The sequence below is a fragment of the Synchiropus splendidus genome, chromosome 13, assembly GCF_027744825.2.
Source record: "Synchiropus splendidus isolate RoL2022-P1 chromosome 13, RoL_Sspl_1.0, whole genome shotgun sequence".
Classification (NCBI taxonomy): Eukaryota; Metazoa; Chordata; class Actinopteri; order Syngnathiformes; family Callionymidae; genus Synchiropus; species Synchiropus splendidus.
The window spans coordinates 6,498,008-6,522,245 of record NC_071346.1 but is presented as its reverse complement, the minus strand read 5'-3'; the positions used below and the strand labels follow the sequence as shown (position 1 = coordinate 6,522,245).

At 44.4% G+C, this 24,238-nt stretch overlaps 1 protein-coding gene across 1 annotated transcript in view; it reads right to left on the bottom strand.

Moving 5' to 3' along the window:
• Positions 1–23,282, bottom strand: part of cdh2 (cadherin 2, type 1, N-cadherin (neuronal)) — a 60,928-nt gene extending 37,646 nt beyond the window's left edge. The window contains exons 1-2 of the mRNA XM_053884450.1: positions 22,994–23,282; positions 21,162–21,264 (exon numbers count right to left, since the gene is read on the bottom strand). Of these exons, the coding sequence (XP_053740425.1) occupies positions 21,162–21,264; positions 22,994–23,047 (157 nt within the window). The 5' untranslated portion in view covers positions 23,048–23,282. The remainder of the gene's footprint in view (positions 1–21,161; positions 21,265–22,993) is intronic.
• Between the last annotated feature and the right edge of the window lie 956 nt (positions 23,283–24,238).

Sequence of the window (24,238 nt, the reverse complement as noted above, 5' to 3'; positions counted from 1 at the left end):
TGGGAACAGTCTGTCGCCAGCGAACGTCAGTCTGGGTGTTACTGACATCGACCAAGGTGGTGTGAACAAGCAGGTGAAATCACAGAGGACGGCCTCTTGTGTAGCGTGTTGGAAGACTCGTGCTTTCGTGTCAACAACGTTGGATTCTGCTGCTTTAACTTATCTGCTTTGCTTTGAAAATGATCTGTCAATACGCAGAGTAACTGCTGACAACTATTGATGTCTTCAAGCCACGTCTAAGTGCAGTTAAAAAGCAGTCATCAGCGTCTCCAAACCTGAACTGAGAAACCTGTTAAAGAGAGACGACGACCACTTTCCGACGTCAGTTCAAAATACTTCCTATTGACTAAAAAAACGACTGTCTTTTCACGGAAAAAACATGACGATAAAGCTGGAGGTGAAACGCACTATGCCGTATTATAAAAGAAAAGAAGTGAGCATTAAGTATTCAACAAGGAAGAAGCTAATAAACCAGACAATGAAGGACACATTAATTACTTTGCTTCATGAATCAATTATACATTTACATTCATTATCCGGCACAGTTTTCTGAAGCAGGGCTGTGGTTAATACTTGTGCTAATGTTGCATAGAATCCGTCTAATATTGTTTTCTCTTCCCATAACAGCTAGCTAGGGTCAGCTACGCTCAAATTGGGGTGGGCTGGAGGGGGAAGAAAAAACTGTACTTTATTGGTAATGACAGCCTTTTAAGATTTCTCAATTGTTCGTCTGAAAAACATAAGTGAGATTTCATCTTTGCGTCATTCGGATCAATGTCCAAATGGATGTCGATCAAGTCTCTGGCGTGATTACAATGCCGAGCTTCGTGGCGAAGCGGCACAAAGCAAATAATGTGGCCTGACCAGCGTGCGCGGCTATTTTATTACTTCTCATCTCGGCCTGTTCTCCTCACTTAGCCACATTCCACCGCTTCACCAGAGTGGGCAGAGGAATGGGTTTTTCTTTTTTTTTATCCTCACCTAATCTCATTACTTTCATTGGCTGATAAAAGCCTGCGCTAAAAGTAAGCTCATTATCTGTTGCTTTGAACAAATCTGCACCAGGTGTGTGAGCGCGCTGGCTCGCTCGCATATAGGGATCCGCTGGTGGTCATAATAAAGATAATTATGGCAATAATGATGTGTTCTATCTCATCTTTAGTGGTCAGAGAATGACACCGCTGGTTATTAGCCAATATCACCTCCACTGCTACTCTATTTCCTCCAGGACCACATCAGATGGATCCCATACCACATGATGAACAGCCTAATAACTTGTTCTATATGAATTCAATAACACGTGTCCATACTGCCGCAATGGCGTCAATAGGTGCAGTAAAACTAACTTTAATTTCAGCTGTGTTAAAACTGTTAATGATTTGTTCGAAGGGCGGTAAATCGCAGCGTGTTGCCGAATCCCTGCCAACGCTGCTCTCATGCTAGCGCCACATGCGAGCTCTGAAAATATGTTTCTCCAAAACACGCGAGCGCTGCATCCATAAATAATATGGAGATGACGTCGGCATGAGAGAACGTGCGGCGCTTTAACAAAACCCGCTGGCCCAACCTATCCCGAGGAAAGCCCGACCACTTCTGAAGGTTATTCATCAGCGTTTGGCTTTGTCATCTCGGGGCAAATCATTAGTCGGGAGAGGTAGAGCTTTGGCGGGGCTAACAGGCGCAGCAAAACATGGCACAAGAAGCATGCAATGAGATCACAGGCTGAAGGGACCAGCTGCACAGAATGTTTCCAAGCTCTTCTGGAGCATGTGGAAGAAATCATCTCAGTCGTTCTGGGTTCTCGAAAACAAAACAGTGTTCCCATGTTCTTGCGAATGTTGAACTGATTAACACAGATCATGAAATATATCTTGACTGAGGAAAACGCTGACAGGGAGCAAAAGAGAAAATAAATCTTCCCACTGAAGCTCCACTGAATGTAGGCCTTTGACAACACGCTCATATGGTCAGTAAAAGAGCATTCCTTGCCTTGCGTTTATTAACCTAGGAGAGGGTTCATCATTGGACACAACATGAGACGGGCAGACCGATGGGTTCTTCACAATAAAACAGTGTTTCCAGCCTGGGAGCTGTGAAGGCATTAAGGATTCATTTATTGGCTCGCAACAGAACTGGTCAAATGTATTTTATTCAAGCAGCAAAACATCTCGGGCGGAGGATTTACACCATTTGACTTGTGCTAGTCATCCATGTCCAAACAGCCAGAAGCACCGGTTTGTCAATTCTAAAAATATCCTTTTGGGCTTATATGCTGCAGAGAAGCGAAAACACGGATTTGTAATGTCAAGGTGTCAAATGGTTTGATTTTTATGTAGGATTATAAAAACACTATTATGGGCATAGATACAGTTGGTGTTGCCCCAGCGGTATGAGAGTCATTCACTGTGAACGGAAGCTAGTTACCCCAAGTAATTGCTCGTAACTCAAAAGTTATTCCAGAATATTTCAGAATGACAAGTCAATGTGCCACGAAGTCACCTCAGTGAGCAAAGGCAGGTAAGCCATCTGCTCTGCCGACCATCCTGGCGCTAACTACCCAAAATACCACGTGAAAAGCAAAACCGAAGGACTAACTAGAGTTTCATGAGCGAGTTCCATCATGAAAGGTCTTTTGTAATAGTCACAGTGATGCTAGGCCACAACATAGTTCAACATGTAGCACCCTTTTTAAATCAACTAAGTAATGTTTGTTACAATGCCATGAAATGAGGAGTTGTAATCTTTGAGTGAAGAAGACAAAGTGATATTGAGTGAATGTGTCGGACCACAATCGGTCAGTTGATACATCCACATGCTGTCTGGGAAAGGGCGTTGTCCATGAACCTCACTGTGTTGCTCCATCTAGTGTTACACATCCCCCCCAGCTTTTGTGCATCAGGACAATAACTGCACTGGGGAGGGAGGAAGGGAGGGAAGGAGGGGGGGTTACCTACCCAACCACTGCCATAACAACATATGGGAGAAGCTCTGATACTTGACAACAGGTTCATCTTCCTATTACACCCCCACATGGTGTTCAAATGCCTCAGGATAATCTTTGTCTGAGCACTGAACACATCCAATATCACAGAGAACTCAACACAGCATAAATGTTTGTTTTCTTCGGCAAGACTTCCCATCCAGTGTTAAAAAACAGAGCATACTTTGCGGACGGTTAGAATCCTCACACAAGATGTTTTGACGGGAAAATAGCGATGCATCTATCCCACTTTAAATTTACATAATGTGGGCGTAGCGAGGTCAAAGATCATCCCCATCACAAACCCCTTTGAGTTCACAATAGGCAGGAGATGAATGCTTTCGGCAACTCGACGAGCAGCACCTCCCTCGCCGGCGTGTTGCTTCATCTTTGCCCGCACCTCTACAACATACCACTGTTCCAAAAAAGTTGACCGCTTGAAAAGAGCCTTCCAGCGTTGCACTGTAACCCGAAGCGGTCTATCGCAGATCACTTTTCAGCCCGTCGAAAAGAGAGAAGCAGGAACCCCGTGAAACAAAGAGAGCGGGGAGGAGGAGGTGGCAGCGAGGATCCATCAGAAGCTGTTTTATTGGAGCCTAGTTCCACACTGGAAACTGTGGGGTTTCTTTCAGTTGTCACATTAAAAGGCCCATCCATCAGGAGCAGGGGTGAATGAAGTCGCTGCTTACTGGCAAAGAGGGGGAACTTTCCCCATTGTGACAGGTCCTAAACCCCAAATACTGTAAATAAGGTTTCCGCCGGTCTGCCCCGCATACAGATGACGCACAGAGATTTTTCCACTCTGTACAGGGGAAGGAAAAGTTCACCTTTAACCCAGCATGCATTAAGTGTCTTATTTATTTATGCGCCGCCACGATAGGATTCTTAAAAAGATCGTTTACGAAAGCTTAGCCATTAAACGGCTTAACAATTACAATCATGTACGACGGCTAATGGCTCCGTGAGGTTCCAGCCTCGGATAAGCTCAGGCTTCAGATATAATAAATGTGACATTATTTGGTGAGCAGTGAGAAATAAAATAATGAAGGGAGAAGCGCTTTAAGAGAGACGTACTGGTAAGATTATGAAATGCGTCTATCCACTTCCTTAGCGTATACTAAAAGGGGCGTATGGTCTCCGGTCCCCGTGAGTTTCTGATAAAGACAACCCAGTAAGGACAAAAAGGACACAGCTCGTGACAATGTGCGTGTAGGTCAGCGATGGGGCAATGGTTAATCAAATTCACTGTGTGGACATGACTCATATAAACACGACCGTAGGGCAGTGAGGTTGTTGTGTAAGGAGAACTGCACTTAACTGAGGGGAAATGATCCAATGTGAATGTTTTAGCTTGATAGGCATTTCCTAATATAGGCTGTCGATTCCCTCTGGAGCCAGGTGTCAGCAGAATGAGTGTCGTCGTGAAAACGCACATCTGACTGGCTAGAGAATGGAGCCACACACAGCATTGACTTCTGGGTTGAAATGGCCAGGCCAGGAGAGGGATAATATGACAGCTGTGGCGACCCGGGATACCAGGAAGACCTGAAAACACAAACATTTGCCTTTCTGCCTCGCTGGAATTCACATTAAGAGGTCATCTACATTACAACGTCCCCCAGACGTGCCCCCGCAGCAGCTGCGGACTAAGTTTTAGCACTCCAAAACAAACAGGGGAAACAGATGGAGGCTGGCCAGCTTATTCAGTGCAATTAATTACCAATGATGAGTGACTTGTGTTTGGAGAAGATGAGCACGGTCCTATCTTTGGAAAGAAGAATGGCTGCCGACGTAACGTGAGAATCCACATTTGGCCCATCAGTCAATCAAAACGATGTTTGATGTCCTGCGTGCGTACGGCCGATTCGATCAGGCCACGCTCTCTGGTTCGAGCGGGCTGAGCTTTTAAGATCCTCATAACATATGGAACACGGCAAACCAAGAGGGAGTGGCGCCCAAGGGTTACATTTAAACATGAGCAGACAGCTGGTGCCATGAGCTATGACAGAGGAGAATTCTTCTGGAATTCAATTCGCCCCTTTATGGTACTGGGATTGTAGGCAAATTGAGGAGCTTCCCTGGTAAGAACATTAAGGGGCGTTTTATGGGAGTGCTCGCCGAGCGCAGGTCAATTTAATGAGCAACAGTGTCCTGCCCATGCTCCTCCTCTTTAAACCTACACGCTGCTTCAAAGTGCATGTTAGTCAGGCCCTCGCGCTCATCGGGGACATCTGGCCCTTCCATCTACAAACACCGCGCTTAATGGCCAATTACAAGGTCCACGTGCTTCAGTTTATACTTGCAATGTATCTGAATGCAGGACCCTGTCTATCACATTCATATTGGGCTACACCAGACAGGAGGCCCATCGGAGCTAATAAGCCTTATCCCTTCCAGAAGACGGCCATTAAACTCCCTCCTGCAACACAAGTGTGGACGTCCGCTCCCTGTAATTGACCCAACGCTGTTCTCAGTATTACAATTAAAGCATGAAACAAGTATGAAGCTCATTAAAAGCTGCTCTCCATTCGCACTCTAAAGCAGACTCCAGAAGAATTCAATTAGAAATCATTTATGAGCAAACGTGCCGATTTTGTTTCAGTCTCTTGGCGTCCGTTTCGGATTCTGTCCGCCTATTTTCCTGCACATCAGGGAGGGCGAGCGTGAGGTACGGCTAGAGACATGGTTGCCCCTGACAACCCTTGGCTTTCGCCAAGTTGAGCACCCTGTGTTTTCCTACCCTCCTCTTTATTTCACTCTTCCTCCCTCTTTCTTTCACTCAAAGGTCTCCCGCTTTTATTAAATCCCCCGCCATTTCGTCTCAAACACGGCCCTCTTATCCATGTCAAATCCATTGGAGACAGCCCGAGGAAGTCAATATGGACCAGATAGATTGTCCGCTTTTACCGTGGAACTCGGGCAGCGGGCGAGACAAACAGCCGAAACTATCTCTGACAGATTAAAACAAGTTTATTTTTAGGCCAAAAGGGAGGATTGTCTACAGCTGCTTCTGAAGATTGATACACGATAAAGACTGCTCTTCATTAATGGCAAAAATGGTTAAACTAAAGCGCAATAATTGTCATCCTCGCAATCCTCCAAATGAGAATTAAAGGCTTCACTGAGAATAACTAATAACAGCAGTGAAAACAGCAACTGGAGCCGCAATAATGCGTTCAAAATGGATCTGAGGTGTCGGCCATTAACACCTGCCAACAGCCTTTTCCGTTCCAGTCCTCAGCCGCAGGTGAGAAGAGACCAAAGTGTGACCAGGTGAGACGCACAGTGTGGTGGCAGTCGCTTCCCCTCGCCGACGGGCCGTTTGTTATTTAGCATCCGCCTAAGGACGGGTGCGCACAAACACACACAAGCAGTAAAAATATACCATTACCACCCGCACCCCAGCGAGGCCAATTCTAACATGAGCAAACAGAGGTGATAAGCCCACAGCGCACAGGTAGCAAAGAAAAAAAAAAGGGTAACTGGAACCAAAGTCGTCATCGGAGGTGAAAACATGAATCAACACCTGTAAGGGGTCACCACTCTTCTCACACTCATTCCCCTGCTTGCACGATGGCCGGAACTTGAGTGGTGATTGTGAATACTAACAATGCGGGCTATGTCTCCCGGGCCCCCTGTACAGCAGACACAACGTGGAATTATAAATGAGCGGCTTTGACAGAAAACACACAGGCTTACAGAAAAAAGGGAGTGAAGGATGAGCAGGAGAGGAGGCAATGAATTTAGAGGTTGGGGGGATTTTTGATATGACAGGGGGTAGTTATTTTCTGGCAGCAGCAAGCCCTTCACCAACAAAGGGCCTTTCATATTTCCTGTGAACAGAGACAGAGACTCCCATTAATCCCAAAGGGAGGGCTCATCTCAGGCATCTCCTCCGCACATAAATTACTCCTCGTACGCCCTTCGTTCCATTACGGCTTAGTGTTTACAGCGTAAATGGTAGCAAGTGGGCAAGCGACACGTTTGAAAAACAGCTATGTCAGCATTAATTCGGCTAATTTATACCAAACAGTGCCAGGAATTGAATTTGGTTCAGGCTGAAAAGAAGAATCCTTTTCTCATTTAAGGTTGTCGCAAATCGTGTTTCAAGGATAAAGAAAGCTATGTCAATCAAAACTGTCACAATATTTTCAAACCACAACTCTATTCATAGCGCCACTTTAACACATTATTGTTTTTGTTTTTGCAACAAATTTATTCAACATGAAATACTGAATTTTGATTCCAAGATGTGTCCTTGTAACTTGTTTAAGTAATTTAACTAGTAGTTGAACAAAAAAATATGAAGCAAAAATCGAAAATATTTTCCACAAAAATTGCAGATTAATGGGCTTTTAAAATAGCTACTCGATATGAGACTGCGCTCAGACCAGAGAAAAAGAGGAATTGAGTCAGAAAAAAAAGGCTTTTCAGGTGCTGAGATAGGACAGTATTATTTCAAACGCACACAAATCAATAGGGTACAATGGCATTCTCCAGGCGCCCCATACAAAGGCCAATAAATAAAGGCTGGGATCAGACGAAAAGCTTGGAGGAGGCCTGACACTTTATTGGCTGTGGCCAAGTTTTCATAGAAATTTCATTCCAGCTGTTCGCAGGGTCTCTTTGATGAATGCACTTCTTTAAACATTGGTTCCATCTTTGTTCCTAGGGTGCCGGCTGATGGTTTGTCAAACATGAAAAGAGCCAAAATGAATCGCATGTTAAGTTACACCGCGTATAATGTGCAATGAATCACCATCATCATGACGCAAGGCTTCGTCTCCCCTTTCATGGTGCAACTCTCTCATTCTGTTTCCTGGATTCAACGCTGATGTGCAAGCATGAGGTCAGAGAGGAGAACTACGGTGCATGTTGACACGCAGAATGTGGCACACAAAAGAGGATTTTATCATCTTTGAATCATGGAATACCTTGACACCGCCAGGAGCAAACATTCACAATACAGCCAGAAAACTGGTGAATAAAAAGTGACTTTTCCATGACCTAATCAATCTTTAGGCAGATGTTAGGAGGTACAATGTGTGCCAGTGTTGCCTACAACAGCGGGTCTGCAAAGGCTAGAAAGCGTGGAACACAAAGCCTTGTTTGTCTCTTTTGACCTCACGTCTCCTAGACCACACATTCTTTGCAGGACAGAGAGCAAACATTCTGCAGGGTTCACCAAAGTTGTTTTTCCGCTATTTATCCATTTAAATGGTGATTCATGAGGATGTGCGCAAACTCTACCAAAGCCACACACACACAAACGCCGAGGAAATAAGTGAATGTCGTGCATGCATCTACTCCGGCTACAAACTTTTGAGTCTGACCCGTTCTCTCTTTCACACCACAAGCCGAGCAGACAGGAAGTGTTTGGCCAGATTGCTTTAACAACCATAGGTGTGATTTGTTACAATGGTGCCAAGATAACCGACGGTGTGTCTTCACCCTTCGTCCTGGGGGGGGTTTTGCTCTTTCAAGGTTTGGTGTTAGGGTCAGCATTTGGCTTCACACCATGAAAGGCCTAGAACGGGATTAGAGGAGAGGAAGTGTCTGGGAAGCGCCCTGCAGCCACTTCAACGTCTGCTTGTGTGGCTTTACCTCACATCACAGTGGGGTGTAAATTACACTTGAAGTGAAATCAGTGTGATAAAGCTCCGAATCATTAAACACAAATTCTGCACTAAATTTGACTTTGTTTCTCAGCCAGTATCATGGCATAAATAAAGAAGAACAAGACACTCTTAAGCAAACTGTGACGTCACATGAAGGCGTCTACTTCCTGACAATGAAAAATGAGTATCAAAGATCGACATGGTGTTTTTATATTGTAGAAAATATAGTTTTTCTCCTGCTAACTAAAAACACTTATGTTGACATTTTCTTTGCTCTATATCCTTTTTTCCATCATACAATGTCGGTCTATAGTCAAGCAAAATATCCTGCTCACTAGAACCCCATTTGTCTCTCTGAATATATATATATATATATATATATATATATATATATATATATATAGCTTCTTGACTACTTCCCTCCCTTAAACAGTCAACTGTCGCCGTCATGGACCATCAACAGAAGAATCCTATACACCACTGAAATACATGGGGATTTTGAAGTTACACAATAAAAACAAATCCTTTCCGCTTCATTTCATTTCCCGTAATTGCGCAGCTAAAATAGAAACAATTATTTTCCAAACATATTAGCGTGGTGATTGACATCACGTAGCAAAGTGACCTCTTCATTCTGCAAATGCAAAGCGTTTTCAATGTCAATTATAATTGGATTAAATAACCTTGCTATCAATTAGTGCGGGCAACTATTGATTCGGATTTTATAAGAAACGCATTCCAGCCAAGCACATTAGCCAGAGCAATTTTTCATTTCGCTTCAATGCCTTGCACCTAAAACAAGAATAGATGTGCGACAGCTAACGTGGGAGCGGCCACGTTCCATTTTCAATTAATTTTATCTATCCAAATCGCCCTCAGTGAGCGCACGTGTCGGCGCTTGCCTCAAATATAACACTAAAACAATAATGATTCGGGCATGATGAGAATCTCTGGGCGGTGCATTTCATTTTTTGACTGCATTTTGATACCTCGCATGCAGAAACCATCTCGCCACACAATACAAATGCTGCCACACTGGCACCGCACCAGCCGGGCGTGCATCCATCCTTTTACTGGATCCCCTGTCTGTCCCTTTGGAAATAAACAAACACTTGAAATTTTCAACAAGCTGCACAGAACGACTGCAGCAGGCTGACTAAAGCAGCATCCGTGAATCGGCTGATGTTCTTTGGCCATAATTAACAGTGCAGCATTCTGAATCTGAACACAGGCTGGTGGGGCGACACTCCTTGTTCACAGGCAGAACCCGTTTCTCAGACCTAAAATGTCAACAAACTCCATGTACATTAAACACTGAAGTGTCTACTAGTCCAAGTACAGTCTTTATCCTTTGGTTTTAAAATGTATTCCACCTTCCATGTTGATATTTGTGTCTGCGGAAAGCTCAATACGCACCTCCCCTACTGCACCGTTTCAAATGCTAATCCTGCTTTCAGCCTCACATAAAGACAGGGTGGCATATTGGTCAAGTTAAAATGGCATTTAGGCGCGTGGAAGCGTTCCCCGGAGAGTGATCTCAAACATGTTTGGGGAAAGGCTCCAATGGCGCCTTCGCAATCCCCAATATGCAGCCGTTGGGAGTTTATTATCTGACCCATCTGAACTCCTGATATTTGCCACTCGACAGTGCAGTCTGCTCTCCGGTTCCAAAGCTTTTTTTAATGCTGTCCCAAAGCTACAAGACTTGGCAAACAAAGTCAGCATACCGAGTTAAATTTGACCTCATAAAACATGTTTTGATTAGTGAACTTGGATCCACAAAACCTCGCTAATAGCGGCCGTGATGTGTGCCGGTAATGCTCAGTGCTAATCCTTCAGGCATGGCACCCTGATCCCTCACAGACACGGTCAGGGGAGCATCATGACTCAACCCCTGTGGTATGTGCTCTGGCAGAAGACAATGGGCCAGACAGCGCAAAAAAAGTAATGCCTTGAATGAAAGCGGAATATGGACAATCGAGTCGCCCCTTTCGTTTGATTCGAGGCTGCGGCTCTGAAATAAGTCCACATTATTTTCCTTCTGGCACTGGCTCTCGCGATCACTAGTGACAGGCGTAAAAGGTCAATAACCTTGGCTCATAGCCCTCATATGGTTAGCGATCCCTTGAATTAATGGTAGAGGATTGTTAGACCAAACTCTTTAAGGAAGCTCATCTCGTGCAAAGGTCAGCGTGTTCCGAACACTTACACCAGCCTACAAGATTGAGTGCGCTGCAGTGGAAGTGGATGTTTGAAAGGCTGTAAAGGGCTGTGACCTGCTTCGGCCGACAAAAGTTCGATATTAAACAGCACTCATTGTGGAAAACCTTGCTATTTTTAGCTGAACAAGCACGTCATAAAAGGTACAGAGGAAATACCAACACGTGTCGCGGGTAATGCGATGCAGCCCTCTAATAAAAGCACTACACAGAAAGTTTTTGTTGAGACTACTTTCTCCGTGTAAAAACGCCGGGAGATTAGACCCTCCAGGCTGCAGGGATTTCCTGTGCGACTTTATGGCCGTGAAACGCTTCATCACTTTGTATAAATTTTGCGGTGTTACTTTGCTTCGCCGCAATACTAGTTCCCTGCTACGTGCTCTTGACCTCTCCCCATCCATCACCTTTTACCGCTCACCAACTACATGCAACAAAACATGTCTGGCATGAATAATTGTTTATTACAAGGAAACGCCTGGAGCACACTCAGTGGAAGTCGTGTGGTGCAAAGGCGCCGGTGGTTGGAGGAGTGAAAAGGTGTTGAAGTAAAAGAAGGGCATAAGTGGAAAGTGTCGGCAGGGACTTCAATGTCAGAGGCGAGTATTGTGTGCGCACGTACAAGCGGTTTGGAGTTCTAAAACGGTTGTGCGCTCTTTTGTGTCTGTGAACAAAAGTAGGAGTTCCCATGCGACAACATTCTCCAGCTTGGCTCAGACACTTGAGGTACTTTCCACTCAGAATCTTTGATTACATTGGATCCTAAACTGCTTCACCTCATCAGAAGCAGCTCTGTTGGCCAGTTTCCTTTTAATTAATAGCGTCCAAGTCGCTGGAAAACAGGATGTTGGATGGAGAATGTCCCACACGGTTCATTTACATGCTCGTTTCCAGTCACGCTTGTAGGTTTGATGGCACATTTACCTACATTTCCATCCCTCTGGCAAGCACAAAGGAACAAAGGGCCACAGGCAGAAGATGAGGTGAATGGTGGGATTTGATTTTCTCAAGATGTGGGACTGAAACATATACTTACAAGCAGATGTTGGCCTTAAAATGAGAACAACCTATGATGCTCCTGATGTTCTCTGAACAACAGCTGCCAGAAAAGCTAAGCCCAATCCACAATATTCCAGATTATACAGTGGAATTATTTCCACACCTCAGTGACTCAACATTTCCAAAATAGGTATGATAGCGTCATCTCAATACCACAGAAGGCCGTGACTTTGGGCAGCATTGCAAAGCTCCTGTTCATCCCAAATTACAAATGCTCAACAGTCGTGTTGTATAGACCGAGATTTGTATTTTTGCACTCATTCCTCATCAATTTTTCTATATACTTTATTTCCCCCCAATTTTCCTCCCTGAATCCTAAAGCAAAAATTAAAAATAATGTTCAATATTTAGAATTTGTACCACAATATTTTGTGTATCATTTTTTCCTTCACCAATAGTAGTACATTTCGACTCAAATAAGAGACACATTTAGAAAATAATAAGAGAGTAAGACTCACATCATACCTTTGATAGTCATTCATCAAGAGGCGACCACAAAAGATACACATCAAAGCGACAACACGTCACTGACAGGAACCACAAAGCAACCAAGGTCACACCTAGAAACCAACTCTAGGATAAAGGACTAACTGCTTCACCAGCGTCCTTGCATTACTCAATTAAGTCACATCAATCACTGCGCAGACTGGAGCCCAGGGAGCTCCTTCATCTTAAAACACGCGGCAGGGTGAAGGGGGGAGATGGAAGGGAGTGGCGGATAAAAGGAATATGCAGGGAGAATGTCACGAGATACGACCTGAAGAGTCATCAGAGGCTGGTGTCCAAAGAAGCGCTGGTGCGTTGTAATTGAAACCGCAACACAATATTTGGCGTGGCTCGCTGGAGGTGGCGGCTGCTTCAGGTTACTGTATATGGGTCAATTAATAAGTTCCTGCTTCAAACCTCTCCTCACAGACATTATAAGAAAGCAAGCATTTGCTTTGAACTCAGCGTGTTTCCGAGATAAGCGGTGGATGTCACTTCAACACTGGAGTTTTAACTGCACTTCCTTTTAACTGCCTCCATGATACATTCGTTTTAATAATGTCCTCAGTGTTTGACCTGGAAGACACAACACGATGTTGAACTATAGCGAGCTACATGCCAGTAAACAATGGTAACTCACTAGCGCCGCTACTTTGCATCCTTAAGGTGGCACTTATAGCTTGTATTACTTTTTAATTTCATAGTACTAGAGACAAAACCTGGCAATTCCGTCTCATAAACTGGCTACACCGACAGCAGTAAAAGACAAAAATAGGCGGTTGTGTTGCAGCGACAACAACAAGGAGGGAGAGTTTTTATTTCTTTACGACGTTATTGTCCATTGACGCAAAAGTTGACTATAAATCTAGGGTCCACATCCAGGGGTCACTTCGGACCACCACGTGCGTTTAAGTGGCCAGCTGGAGTTTGAACGATAACTAAGGTCCCAATACCATAATCTGTTGCGCTGTTAACGGAAATATCACAACTGAAAGGACAAATTAGGTCAAAGCTATTTCCATTTTTTCCCCCTTAAAATCTTACTGAAGCCACCCGAACTTGCTGAGCAGCTCACACCGTCACTAAAAACATGAGGAACAAAGTGTGTTGCAGATATCACATCCAACTCGGGCAAAAATATGAATTCATTTCTACCAAGGGGGAAAGAAAATCAATGTTCAGAGATGAAATCTCTGCTGTTGCTGTATCATTATTTTTTCATACCTCTAATATTGATGGGTGGGTTGACCCACAAAACCTGGATTTGACGACCCGAAACATGACAGCCTCTCCACGAGAACACTAACTAGAGGAAACAATGATGCAGAAGAAAGGCAACTTGTGCTTGGAATACCACTAATTTTAGCGACAAACACAGACAGGTACGCTTAATGTATAGTGCCATTGTTTGTGTTTAAGCTCCATTTGGCAGCCACAGAAAGCCTGGGTGTCAGATATAAAACTGCCATCCATTCAACAGCAGATCTTTCGCTGAGAACACAGGATGATTTAAGGATGTTTTTGCAGCCTCACAAAAGAAAAGCAGATCTACAGCGAAGTCAACACTTCCCTCCACAGTGCTGACGCATTGTTAAAGGTGCAAGTCTGGCTTTTTGTCTCCTACAATGGTTCTACTGTTACACTTGTGAAGACCAACACTAGCCTAGTTCTATGGAGGCATATATTCAGAGAGCCGGGTCAAAACAGCTATTTATACACGGCCTGATTACTTAGCAGGGTCATCTCCTGCTCTCTGCGGTTATTCTTCATCTCAAACCTGCCGCAAATGCTCCAGCGTCCACACAAAGAGGATTGTTTTAGCTAAATAATAAATCTTTTTCAGCGGCAATCAGAGTCATCTGGGTTTAGCAATACAGTGTCACGGCTGGTGGGACTCAGGTGCGACCTCGAGGAAAATAGCCTATAAAACCACTAACCTTCAGACGGCTGTGTGAAGGAGAGCTTCAATGGAAGGCCACCTTCCCTTTGAATTCCTGTAGAAACCTGTGTAACCTCTCAGTAGCGCATCACAATAGGCATTTAATTCGGTTACTGTACATTTACAGGCAACCTTGTGCCAGTCAATGACCATCCGCTTCCGAGCAAAGCCGATTATACCGCGCTGCTCTGGCCGCTCATTTACAATTCTAAAACCAGGCCGTGTGTTGATGAAGGTGTTGGAGGTCAAGTAGCCTTCGCTGACCTTTGCTTACAGATGTCACTGTTTCCACCCGCCCTGAGAGGCCTCTGAATTAAACAAGCTAATTATATTCCAAGGACAAACCCCCCACACTCAGCAGAGAGAGCAACTGTCCAATGTCAGAGGCAGGACTGGAGGTGCCAATAACAAAGGCCAGGACCCTTCGCTGATAAGAGTGATATGAAGAAGCTGGCGGGGCGACGATAAGCTTCAGAAAGTATTTTAAGTTGGCTTCATAGTCGGGCGCCTTCACACTCCGCATGAGATTGAAGGATAAAAAAAAAATTGGGTGTAATTGTGGGAGTGACAGATTCATTATCCTTCACAGTAACACTTGGGGCAACACATAAATGCCACCTTATCTCGGCTTGACCGTATTTCGCCACTTCCAAAAACACTTACCAAGTACTTGAATCAGTTCCACCCACGCTACGAAACCAGCTGTGGATGATGTGGTAGTCGATCTTAACAATTAACTGTCGACTCAAGGAGTAAACCTCTTGCTGCTCCGACTGGCAAACACGGTATAAGAGAATAAAACAAAACTGACTTTGAGTTGAGAGATGAGCAGCAGTGTTTTAATTGGAGCCACGTCAGGCTTAAACCCTGAAAATTCAACATGTTTTATTTGCTATTTTTCCAATTGCTTCCGCGCTTCTCACTCCGACATAAATCATTGATAAATGAAAGAAACTGCTCCTAACTCCCTGAAGTTTGGAGGAAACTTGCCACATAAAAAGGTCACTCATAAATAAAGTATGTCCTTTCCTGTCATGCTCAGAAAACACACCCGGATATTAACTACAGATGAGTGCACAGCCTTTTAATGCAGCATAATTATCGTTTTATTTTCACCATTCTGCCTCTATGAGCAAGCAGCCTCTGATCGACTGACAAATCACAGTGGCGGGTCGACCAATCGCATTTGACTAACACTTCTCCCTCCGTGTTATTGTCGGCAAACAGAATCAAAGGTTACTTTCCGAAACCAGACGCTGCCAAGATTCAATCTGCCATCACAATATGTGGTGGTTATCTAGGCCATGCTGCTTCCAGGAGAAAAAAAAAAAAAAAGAGAGAGACAGTGACGGAAGATGAAAATAAATTCATGCAGGCTGATGAGAATAAAGAAGAGATATTCGCCCCTAAACCGCCACTGATGTTGGGAACTGGAGCGCAGCCTTCATTACGACATATTGAACAGTGCAAACAAAGACCCGGGCTTCATTGATCCATTTTGAGGAACAGAACATGGACGGGCTGCTTTTATGGACAAGTGAAAGTGCTGCCTATGCTTTAAAAAAAGTCTGGGGGAGCCAAGGATTGAGGTCCACCAAAGGGAGATGGATGGTCATGGGGTTGCTCTTGATGTCCCGCATTGACAGAATAAGCGAAATTTGCCGCGGCAGCAGCTTTACTATTAAGTAGGAAGAGCTTCACCGGGCCTGCCTTTGTACATCTGTAGCAGCGTTCCTTCTCTTGTGGATGTCATCCGAGTTTGAACAGAAGGAAAGTCGTGTTTGACTCATGAATTATTCATCATTTACCTATACATCAATACAGTTCTAATACACCTGAAGTGCACTGACACCGTGGGCAAATACTAGCCTACTTCTGAAAGTTATCGACCTGTGATGAATATTTTAAAAAACCACGCCGGTGAATATAATTGAAATTCTACAGCCTTCCAGTTGTAGTCCGGAAAAGTCCTTGAGATATACCTGAAGAGCGAGAAATGTCATTTAAAGTGCTATAGCTGTTGAGCGACGCCACAAGTCATTTCAGACGTACTTTCAGTGACAGTCACGACTGACAAACGGAGGGCGTCACAACCCATTAGCAACGTCAATGGCCGTTAACAATAGACAACATTAAATACAATGGAGATAAGCCGAAGTGGAAACTACAATAGCGATTGCTGCCGCTGAATATATCTCCAGCAGCCTGTATGCTTATTAGCACTTCACAAGTCGTGCTCTTTAAGTGATCGCGATCTTGAGGCTTCTGTTTCGACTTCTGCAGACATGACAAAATACCACTGTAGGTATAAAGGCGAGACATTTCAAGAGGCGTTATCTCGCGAGCTTATGTTTGACCGGGGAGCAAGCGGAGACACCAGCCAGAAGGAACATTAGCTACTCTCCCAACAAAAGTATTGCCCAGACCGGTGCCCAAAACATCTGAGTCAAGAGTCAACACTAGCTATGCCTCCCTGGCTTGGTATTCTGAGCATAGCGTTAGAGGGATCATAGAAAACAGGGCAGACCCCAAGCCACTTGGGAACACCTGGGTATTTCACCAGAAGAGCAGGGTTCTCCACAGCCCTTAAGCCTCTCTGAGCTGGGGTCAGTTTCAGATGTTTTTGTCAACATGTACTCAAGTGTGACTCCATCATCAGACAAGGAGGGTTACGCCTTTTAAGGCAGATTGTTAAGGATGTACTATCCGCCTATCCTGGGCAGAAGCCCGAAGAGGTTTCCAGAAGACAGTTTTAGAAAACAGAATTTCATTGTTTTAATGCTGCAACTGTTGCAGTACATTGTGTGTTTTAATCAGCAGGAGAATCAATAACACAACTACATCCACAGTGTCTACGTGTGTCGCAGGCCTAGAGCTCCACATGATGTTGTGTAGCGAATCACTTGGGAGCATTAGTATTTACAGTCAGCGTGTGTTGACCCAGCCGTGAGCTTTTCCCGTCAGCGCTCGCTGCAACGCAGAGTGAACCCTTCGACCTCAAAATCAATGTGTGAATAAATAAGGTCACAAACAATTATTCGTCAACACTGTATGAGTGAAGAGGAAAAACAGACTAATGAGCCGACAGCGAGGATCGACATGTCTCAGGCCGACCAGCCCCCCACTGACATCGACGCCAGTCTGTGTGGAGGCAAAAGGTTTAAGTATGTTGCCGGAGCACTTGGCCCAGTTTACAGGAGAGGGTCGAGCGGGGTCACGCCTCACCAAACAGTGGGGCCCCTTAAACACATCTGAGTGGCCCCAGCTGTACGTTGGGCCATCAAAACGCTAACAGGGCGCAGAGAACCAGAACAACATAAAAACAGAGTCAGAGGAATCTTGGAAATACAACGTTCTCTTGTCAAACAGCAGAATTAATGGCCACTTTAAGCGACTTCTCCTTGAATGTGAAAGGCAAAGAATAGCCGTAAAACCTAATGACGGCTTCAGATATATATTTAGCCAGTTAATGATCTCGGCGCTCGCAATAACTGCTCCGATCGCATAATTGAACTGGTCAAGTGTTGGTCTGCGGCCGACCGAGTCTTGACAGCCTCTCTGTAAAAGCACTTCCACCACCAACTATAAACATGCCTCGCTTTCATCACTGGAGCTTGCAAAATTGTCGTGAAGAGAAGAATGGAACTGGGCTAAGGGGGTGAGAGAAGGAGACATGAAAGCAAAATAAATTGTTGGGGGTTGGGACGGCAGAAGAGCAGCATAAGAGAGTGCATTAAGCTCAATTAGGCTTTTGGGCTTTTCATTAACCCACTTTTTAGCAAGGGAACCCTCTGCTGACTAAATTGCAACCCTGAGTTAAAGACCTCGGCTGGAACATTTGCAAAAAAGTACGACAGTGAAATTCCACAAGACATGGAGAGAAGAGGCGGAAAAAGCTACCTCAAAATACAGCGAATTTAATTTAAAAAAAACAGCCCGCACAGAACATCATGTTGCATCTAACACAGGGCAGGCTCTTGATAGGCACTTGATATTGTTAGTCGCAAAAAAAATGCTTTTTGCTTTATATATTTCCATCGACATGAGCATGTGATATCGCAAATTCTGTGCAGCCGGTATTAGCATCATCACTAGCGTGTTGCCAAAAAAAAAAACATACCAAATTTGAGTCTAAATAGATGCGACTAAAGGTGGGCAAGACTTACATAGAGCATACAAAATTTCATGATATTCAAACTATCAAAATAAACGTGCGTAGGTGGTAAATGAGGAGCAGCTTGTGTGGACAAACCTAAATATCTCGCTCTTGACTGGATGAATTTTTTATGAAAACTCCAAGAAAACAACGCGAGCCACAGACCTTTTACTGACATGCCTGCTATGGAAAACCACTATAAACATAGTTATTATCAGTCAAAGCGCCAGTGTAAGGCTCTGATAATGATTTAGTTCAGAGTTTATTAAAGCAGAACACAGCATTGGCAAACAATGGGCTAAACCTCCTTCCTCTGGATCAATGCAGACGCATCCTCATAAAAGAATAATTGCCCTTCCATTTTTGCTAACTGTTTCACCCAGGAACTTTGAACGGAGGTGTTTTTTTTTTTTACACTTGAATCGAAAATCAATGGAGCATCCCCTGGTCAGCTAGTGGTTAAAGTCACCCCGAGGAACGTGATTAAATCTGGCCATGGAAAAGCTTTGTTAGCCGGTGGCTGACGGCCCTTATCAAATCCACAGGAAGTCTTCAATGAAACGCATACAGTGTTAGTCGTTTTCACGATGTGTATTTGCCTTGATCGACGGCAGTTAGGTGAGACGAGATATTTAACGGGGATCCGAGCCGGGCATGGAGCCCATCTGGGGTCAACGGTGAAACGATATGTCCAGGGGAGTCAAGTTACTGACACGTTACACTGCATCCTCACATTAGCAGATTCAATTTCAAATCGCAAAATCCTGCACTGACACTTCTCAGCGGAGGGTAAAATGAAAGGAATGGAAGTAAATATAGACTTTCAAAAGTGGAAATCACCTAGTAGCTGCAGCTTTGTCATTTTAATGGCCCCCAAAACACTTGAAGTATTCCTCCCCGTGCCACAGGCGCAGGGTTTTCTTCCACCACTGAAAGCTTTTGAGCTCCTAATTGACAAAATTATTGAAATGCGTGGACGGATAAAGCATCAACCTGCTTCACGCGGCTAGGAAAGCCAAAGTAACTGTGCTCCTGCGCCACAACAATATCCTCCAAACAGCATGTCAAAAGATGAAAAACTTGTGCATACTCTCCACACTGTGGGGGCTTTGTCTTTCAAAACACACGGCGGGAGCTTTTCATTAGAGAATGCGGTTTCATTAACATCATCCCACGCTGCTGAACCCCGTTGCATTACAATGACACAGGAGTGCCCCACTCTGTGAAGGAAATCTCGCACCGAGCAACAACTTGCTGGGGGAGGGGGAGACAGAGAAAAGAGTAGGAGGGGGGGGGGGGGGGGGGGGGAACAAACAAAAGAGAACCTGATTACCCCCGGTCATGGCTCATCCACAAGCCAACAGAGGGAAATCCATCACCTGCAGGATCAAACGCAAGCTAGTGCTCAAGGTAAAGCTCAGTGAAAGCCAAACCCATCCCTCTCTTCACTTTCCTCCTCCCCAACTCTGACTCACACCAGCAGCCGTGTGCAACTTCTGGACACACACTGTGAAATTCTACACAAGTGAGAACAGTATTTTGGCCCTCGATGGCACTCCAGCGATATATTTCAATTTTATTATCGCGCCGTCATCTCCGGCTGCTTTCATATTTCGTCAATATTAGCCTCCAACGATTTAGCTTCAGTCCAAGCCCTTCATTTCGCCGCAGCAGGCAAGAACAGAATAGAATCCTGTTAAAACAGCGAGTGGGAGTAACGCTGTAACACATCACTTGGAAACGTTGACACGCTGGAAACGGTTAAAAGTAACGACAAATGAAAAAGAAGCCATGCTTTCATACTCAAGATCAAAGCTTGGATGATGTTTCAATGTCGATTGATGTAGCTTAGTCAGCAAACTTCATTCCAGCAAGAGATGCAGCTGGTTGTGGGGAAAACAAAATGTGTTCCAGACAATAATGACCTTGAATGTTTCACCAGACCTCGGAGGTGTGAAATATTCAGATGCCTTGCAAACAGACCAGCGCTGAACCCCACTGTGAATCCATGTGTAGCAAGTTTAGCTCCAAAACGCTATTGAATCCCACACAGTGTAGTGAATGTCCTGTGGTAGAGGTCGCATGTGTCAAACCCAAGGCCTGGGGGCCAACCCAGGCCGCTGTGTTGTTTGAAGTAGACAAGCTTTACGTCTAATTGGAAACAAGTTTTACATTAATGTGTGACAAAAACTAGGCCACCTCCAATGTGTGTTGATGTCATGACCTGCCAATACCACCGAGGTATTTTCAAGCAAGCAGAGGTTACGAAAACTAAAAAAAAATCAATTCCCACAGACGGAATCTGCTGTAAGTTAGAAAAAAATACCACTAGGGGGAGTTTTTTAAGCCATTTTAGTCAACATGCAGTGAAGAGTGACTCGTAACGTCAGCGCTCCCTCACCATCAGTTAAGCAGGACTCCGCCTCTTAAGGAAGACCTTTAAGGAGGACTGTTGAAGATGTGCAGCACGCTCTGTCGTAGTCGCTAAAAAGCTCTGAAATTTTATTTTCTTTCATTTTCAAACATTAAAGTATTGGCCCCTGAGTTTTCACCTATAGATGATGTTATAACTACGGTGCTTCTGAAAACACAAATCCGTGACTCGAAAAAAATGTTGATGCTAATGGTGTGAAATGTAACACACTCAGACAGAAAGCTGTGTGTAGGCCACCGCAGACAGACACAGCAAGCATGAAACAGAACTTACCATCAAAGAGCGACTGTCCTTCCTCTGCGCTGCTTGGCACTGCAACCTTGTATACGTCTTCAGAGAAGCCTGGCTTACAAAGTCCTGCGCACTCGACTGCGATCTGCGAGAGGAACCGGGGAGCCACAATGAGTCATAAATCAATCTCTAAAATAGTGCACATTTTGGCCCCTGAAAGCCTCTTGGTCACGTTCTTAAAAGTCAATGCAGTCGTACAAAAGCATCTGTTGTTTTTATAGCAGCCACCGCAATTAGGATAATGAGGCCAAAAGGGTTAAGCATTAGCCAAAAAGCATGGCTAGGCAAGAACAAGCCCCATTTGTCCCCCCGAAGGGGCCCCGGCGCAGGGGGTTCAAGGCAGCCCTCGCTGTGATCAACACACCGCTCTGGACAAACACTCCACTTTGAAGTAGAAGGGGAAAAAAGGGAATAAAAAGCTAACAATCCACTGTTGCGGGAAGATAAACATGTGAATGTGGCAATAAAATGAAGGGCTATAACAGACATAAATCCCTTTTTTATGGTAGTTTGAAAGGAAAAATCTGGGAGACGGAATGAACAAAAACAGGAGGGGATTTGCAGTGATTGAAAGGCAGACGAAAAATGACAGAAATATGCGACTACTAGTGGGAAACTCTCAGATTTCCAAACAGGGGCGATCGCACAACATCAGCATTTATTCACGTCTCAGTCCAGAGAGGCCTGACCCCCTTTCTACCCCCTCCTCCTTTCTTAGCGTGCAGACCCTCGGAAGAATGTAAAACCCGAGTTGTCCTGCTGAAAAAGAGCATTGTGGGTATCCGTGCCACTTGCCATTCTCAATCACAGGAATTTAAATGCTGGTACAGAGAGGGGGGGAGGAGCTCAGCTGCAGTCCCAAATTGTTACAGACACCACGCTTCGCGTACAGTTTGTATCACACAGCAGCTCTGGCACAACTGTCGTCTGGGTTAGTTTAATAAAGTGCCAACTAAATAAAAGCAGGAAGACGAGGAAGCTTATGACGTTTTTTATGCTGATGTTTTCTGAATGCCTTTGATGTTAGTTGTTTATCTTTAACCTTTGGTATATGTCTTTGTTGTTAATAGCTGCTGTGACATGTTGAATTCCCCCACAAACCTCTATTTTCTGATGAAATTTAAATACATTTAAACCGGTTTTTCATAAGTACGCCAAGTATCATCTCAGTAACCGACCTGCTTTACACTCAACAAGCTTCAGATTGGATTAAAAAAATGCACTAAATGTGTGTACAAGGCAAATAAACTGGAAGATGATGATGACAATATGAGAAGTTCAGTAAAGTAGCTCATCCTATAACATGAAACAATGATACTCTCTCTAGTGGATGGAAGTCGAGCAGACTCAACTGGGCAATTCAAATTATGCGCTTGTGTTTAAACAGCTCTTCTCTGCACTAAACTACACACATTTGGAAATTCCTTTGTGACGCATTGTAAGTCTGAAAATGTGTGTTTAATATCCCACAGTATTGACATGAGGGGTTTTGTCTGCGGCAATATACAAGCATAGTAACGAAGTGTAACCGAAAAACACAGAGGGATATGACCGAAAAGCAACTTTTGGACGTTAAAAATGTCACTATGGAGCGTGAATTTGGGCTACAAAGATGAGAGCCGTTGAGGCAGCGTGAGCTACAGCTAGTAAACGCGCGGTTGTGAAGCAGGTCCGCTACAGCAGAACCGCCACCCGAACTGAACTGGCTTCAAGCGCGGGTTTAAAATCACACTAGGCTTCGGTGAAGTTCGGGGGTGAAATGCGAATGGGTCGCGCTGGGAGAGCGTCCGGAGCAACTCTGTTTTTTTTTTTACCTGCAGTCCTGCCACCAGCAGCAGCGCCAGCAGAGCCGCGTGCAGCCGCTCCATGTTCGAGTTACGGTCCGCTCCGGGGCGATGAGAAAAGCAAGAAGGAGAACAATCCGAGACGGTGTCCGCGGTGAGAGCGTCCCTCTACGAAGCAGTCAGGGGCAGCAGCAGCAGCAGCGGTGACGGAGGCGGCAGCATGCAGCCTCCTCCTGCTTCTATCCAGCCTGGACTGAGCGAGCTCGGCGACTGGTACTGAGGATGCCTCCTCCCTCTCCACAGACAGAGCCGGACTCTCCGCTGTAGCCCGCCCTTCTCACTGACTCTCCCTGCTGGCTGCAACGACAACTTCACAAACGAGCGAATAAAGGCAGACAAGCCGCTCGATAGTGAGATTAAAGAGGAGAACCGGCAGATCTAAAAGCACTGCATTCAGATCTAAGTCAAACTTTAAAGCTGGAGTTGAGAATAAAGGGCGACTTTAATGTCAGCAGGTTGATGACGTTTCATGCGACGCGACAGACGTCTACTTTAAATATTTAAATTACCACAGCGTTTGTGAAAAATGCACTTAAATGTACAAAACCATTGCTTTCATTTAATTCAAGCGTGATATTTTATAAATCAATTACCCCAATGAATTATAAATATTTGTGCGAGAATTATTGTCCAGCAGAATTCTGAAATAATTCCAAATAATTTAAATATATATATTTTTAATATTGTAAATGACACGATTTTATTAATTTTGTTTACCTATACAATCACCACAGAATTATAGCTTCACGATCAGAATTATTCATTCGGTATTACTGTATTCACAGTAATATTTACTTTGCTGTTGTGTTTGTTATTGTGTAGTCCCATAATTTAATCTGGACAGATTCGATGATGTCTATATATTATTATTTATTGTTTGCATTCTAATGAGTTCCCATTATGATTTATATATTCCTCTTAAATATGTTGGTCAACAGTGTTGTGTCGTCCTCCAAGCCAGAAACCTTGTGAGATTAAGAGTCACCACAACAAAACACAACACGTATCATAGAAGTGGCCACAACGATGGTGGTTTTGGGTGTTTTTAAACAGGAAAATAATCTGGTCAGCCAGATGATCACATGATCAGCAACACTACATCTGACCGGGTGAGAGCAGATTCTCCCCTTTGCTTCCTTGTTTCTCAGTCGCCTCGCTTCTTGTCTACGTTCTGATCCACGTCACAGTTCTTGTCAGGAATGGTGAATAGTAATG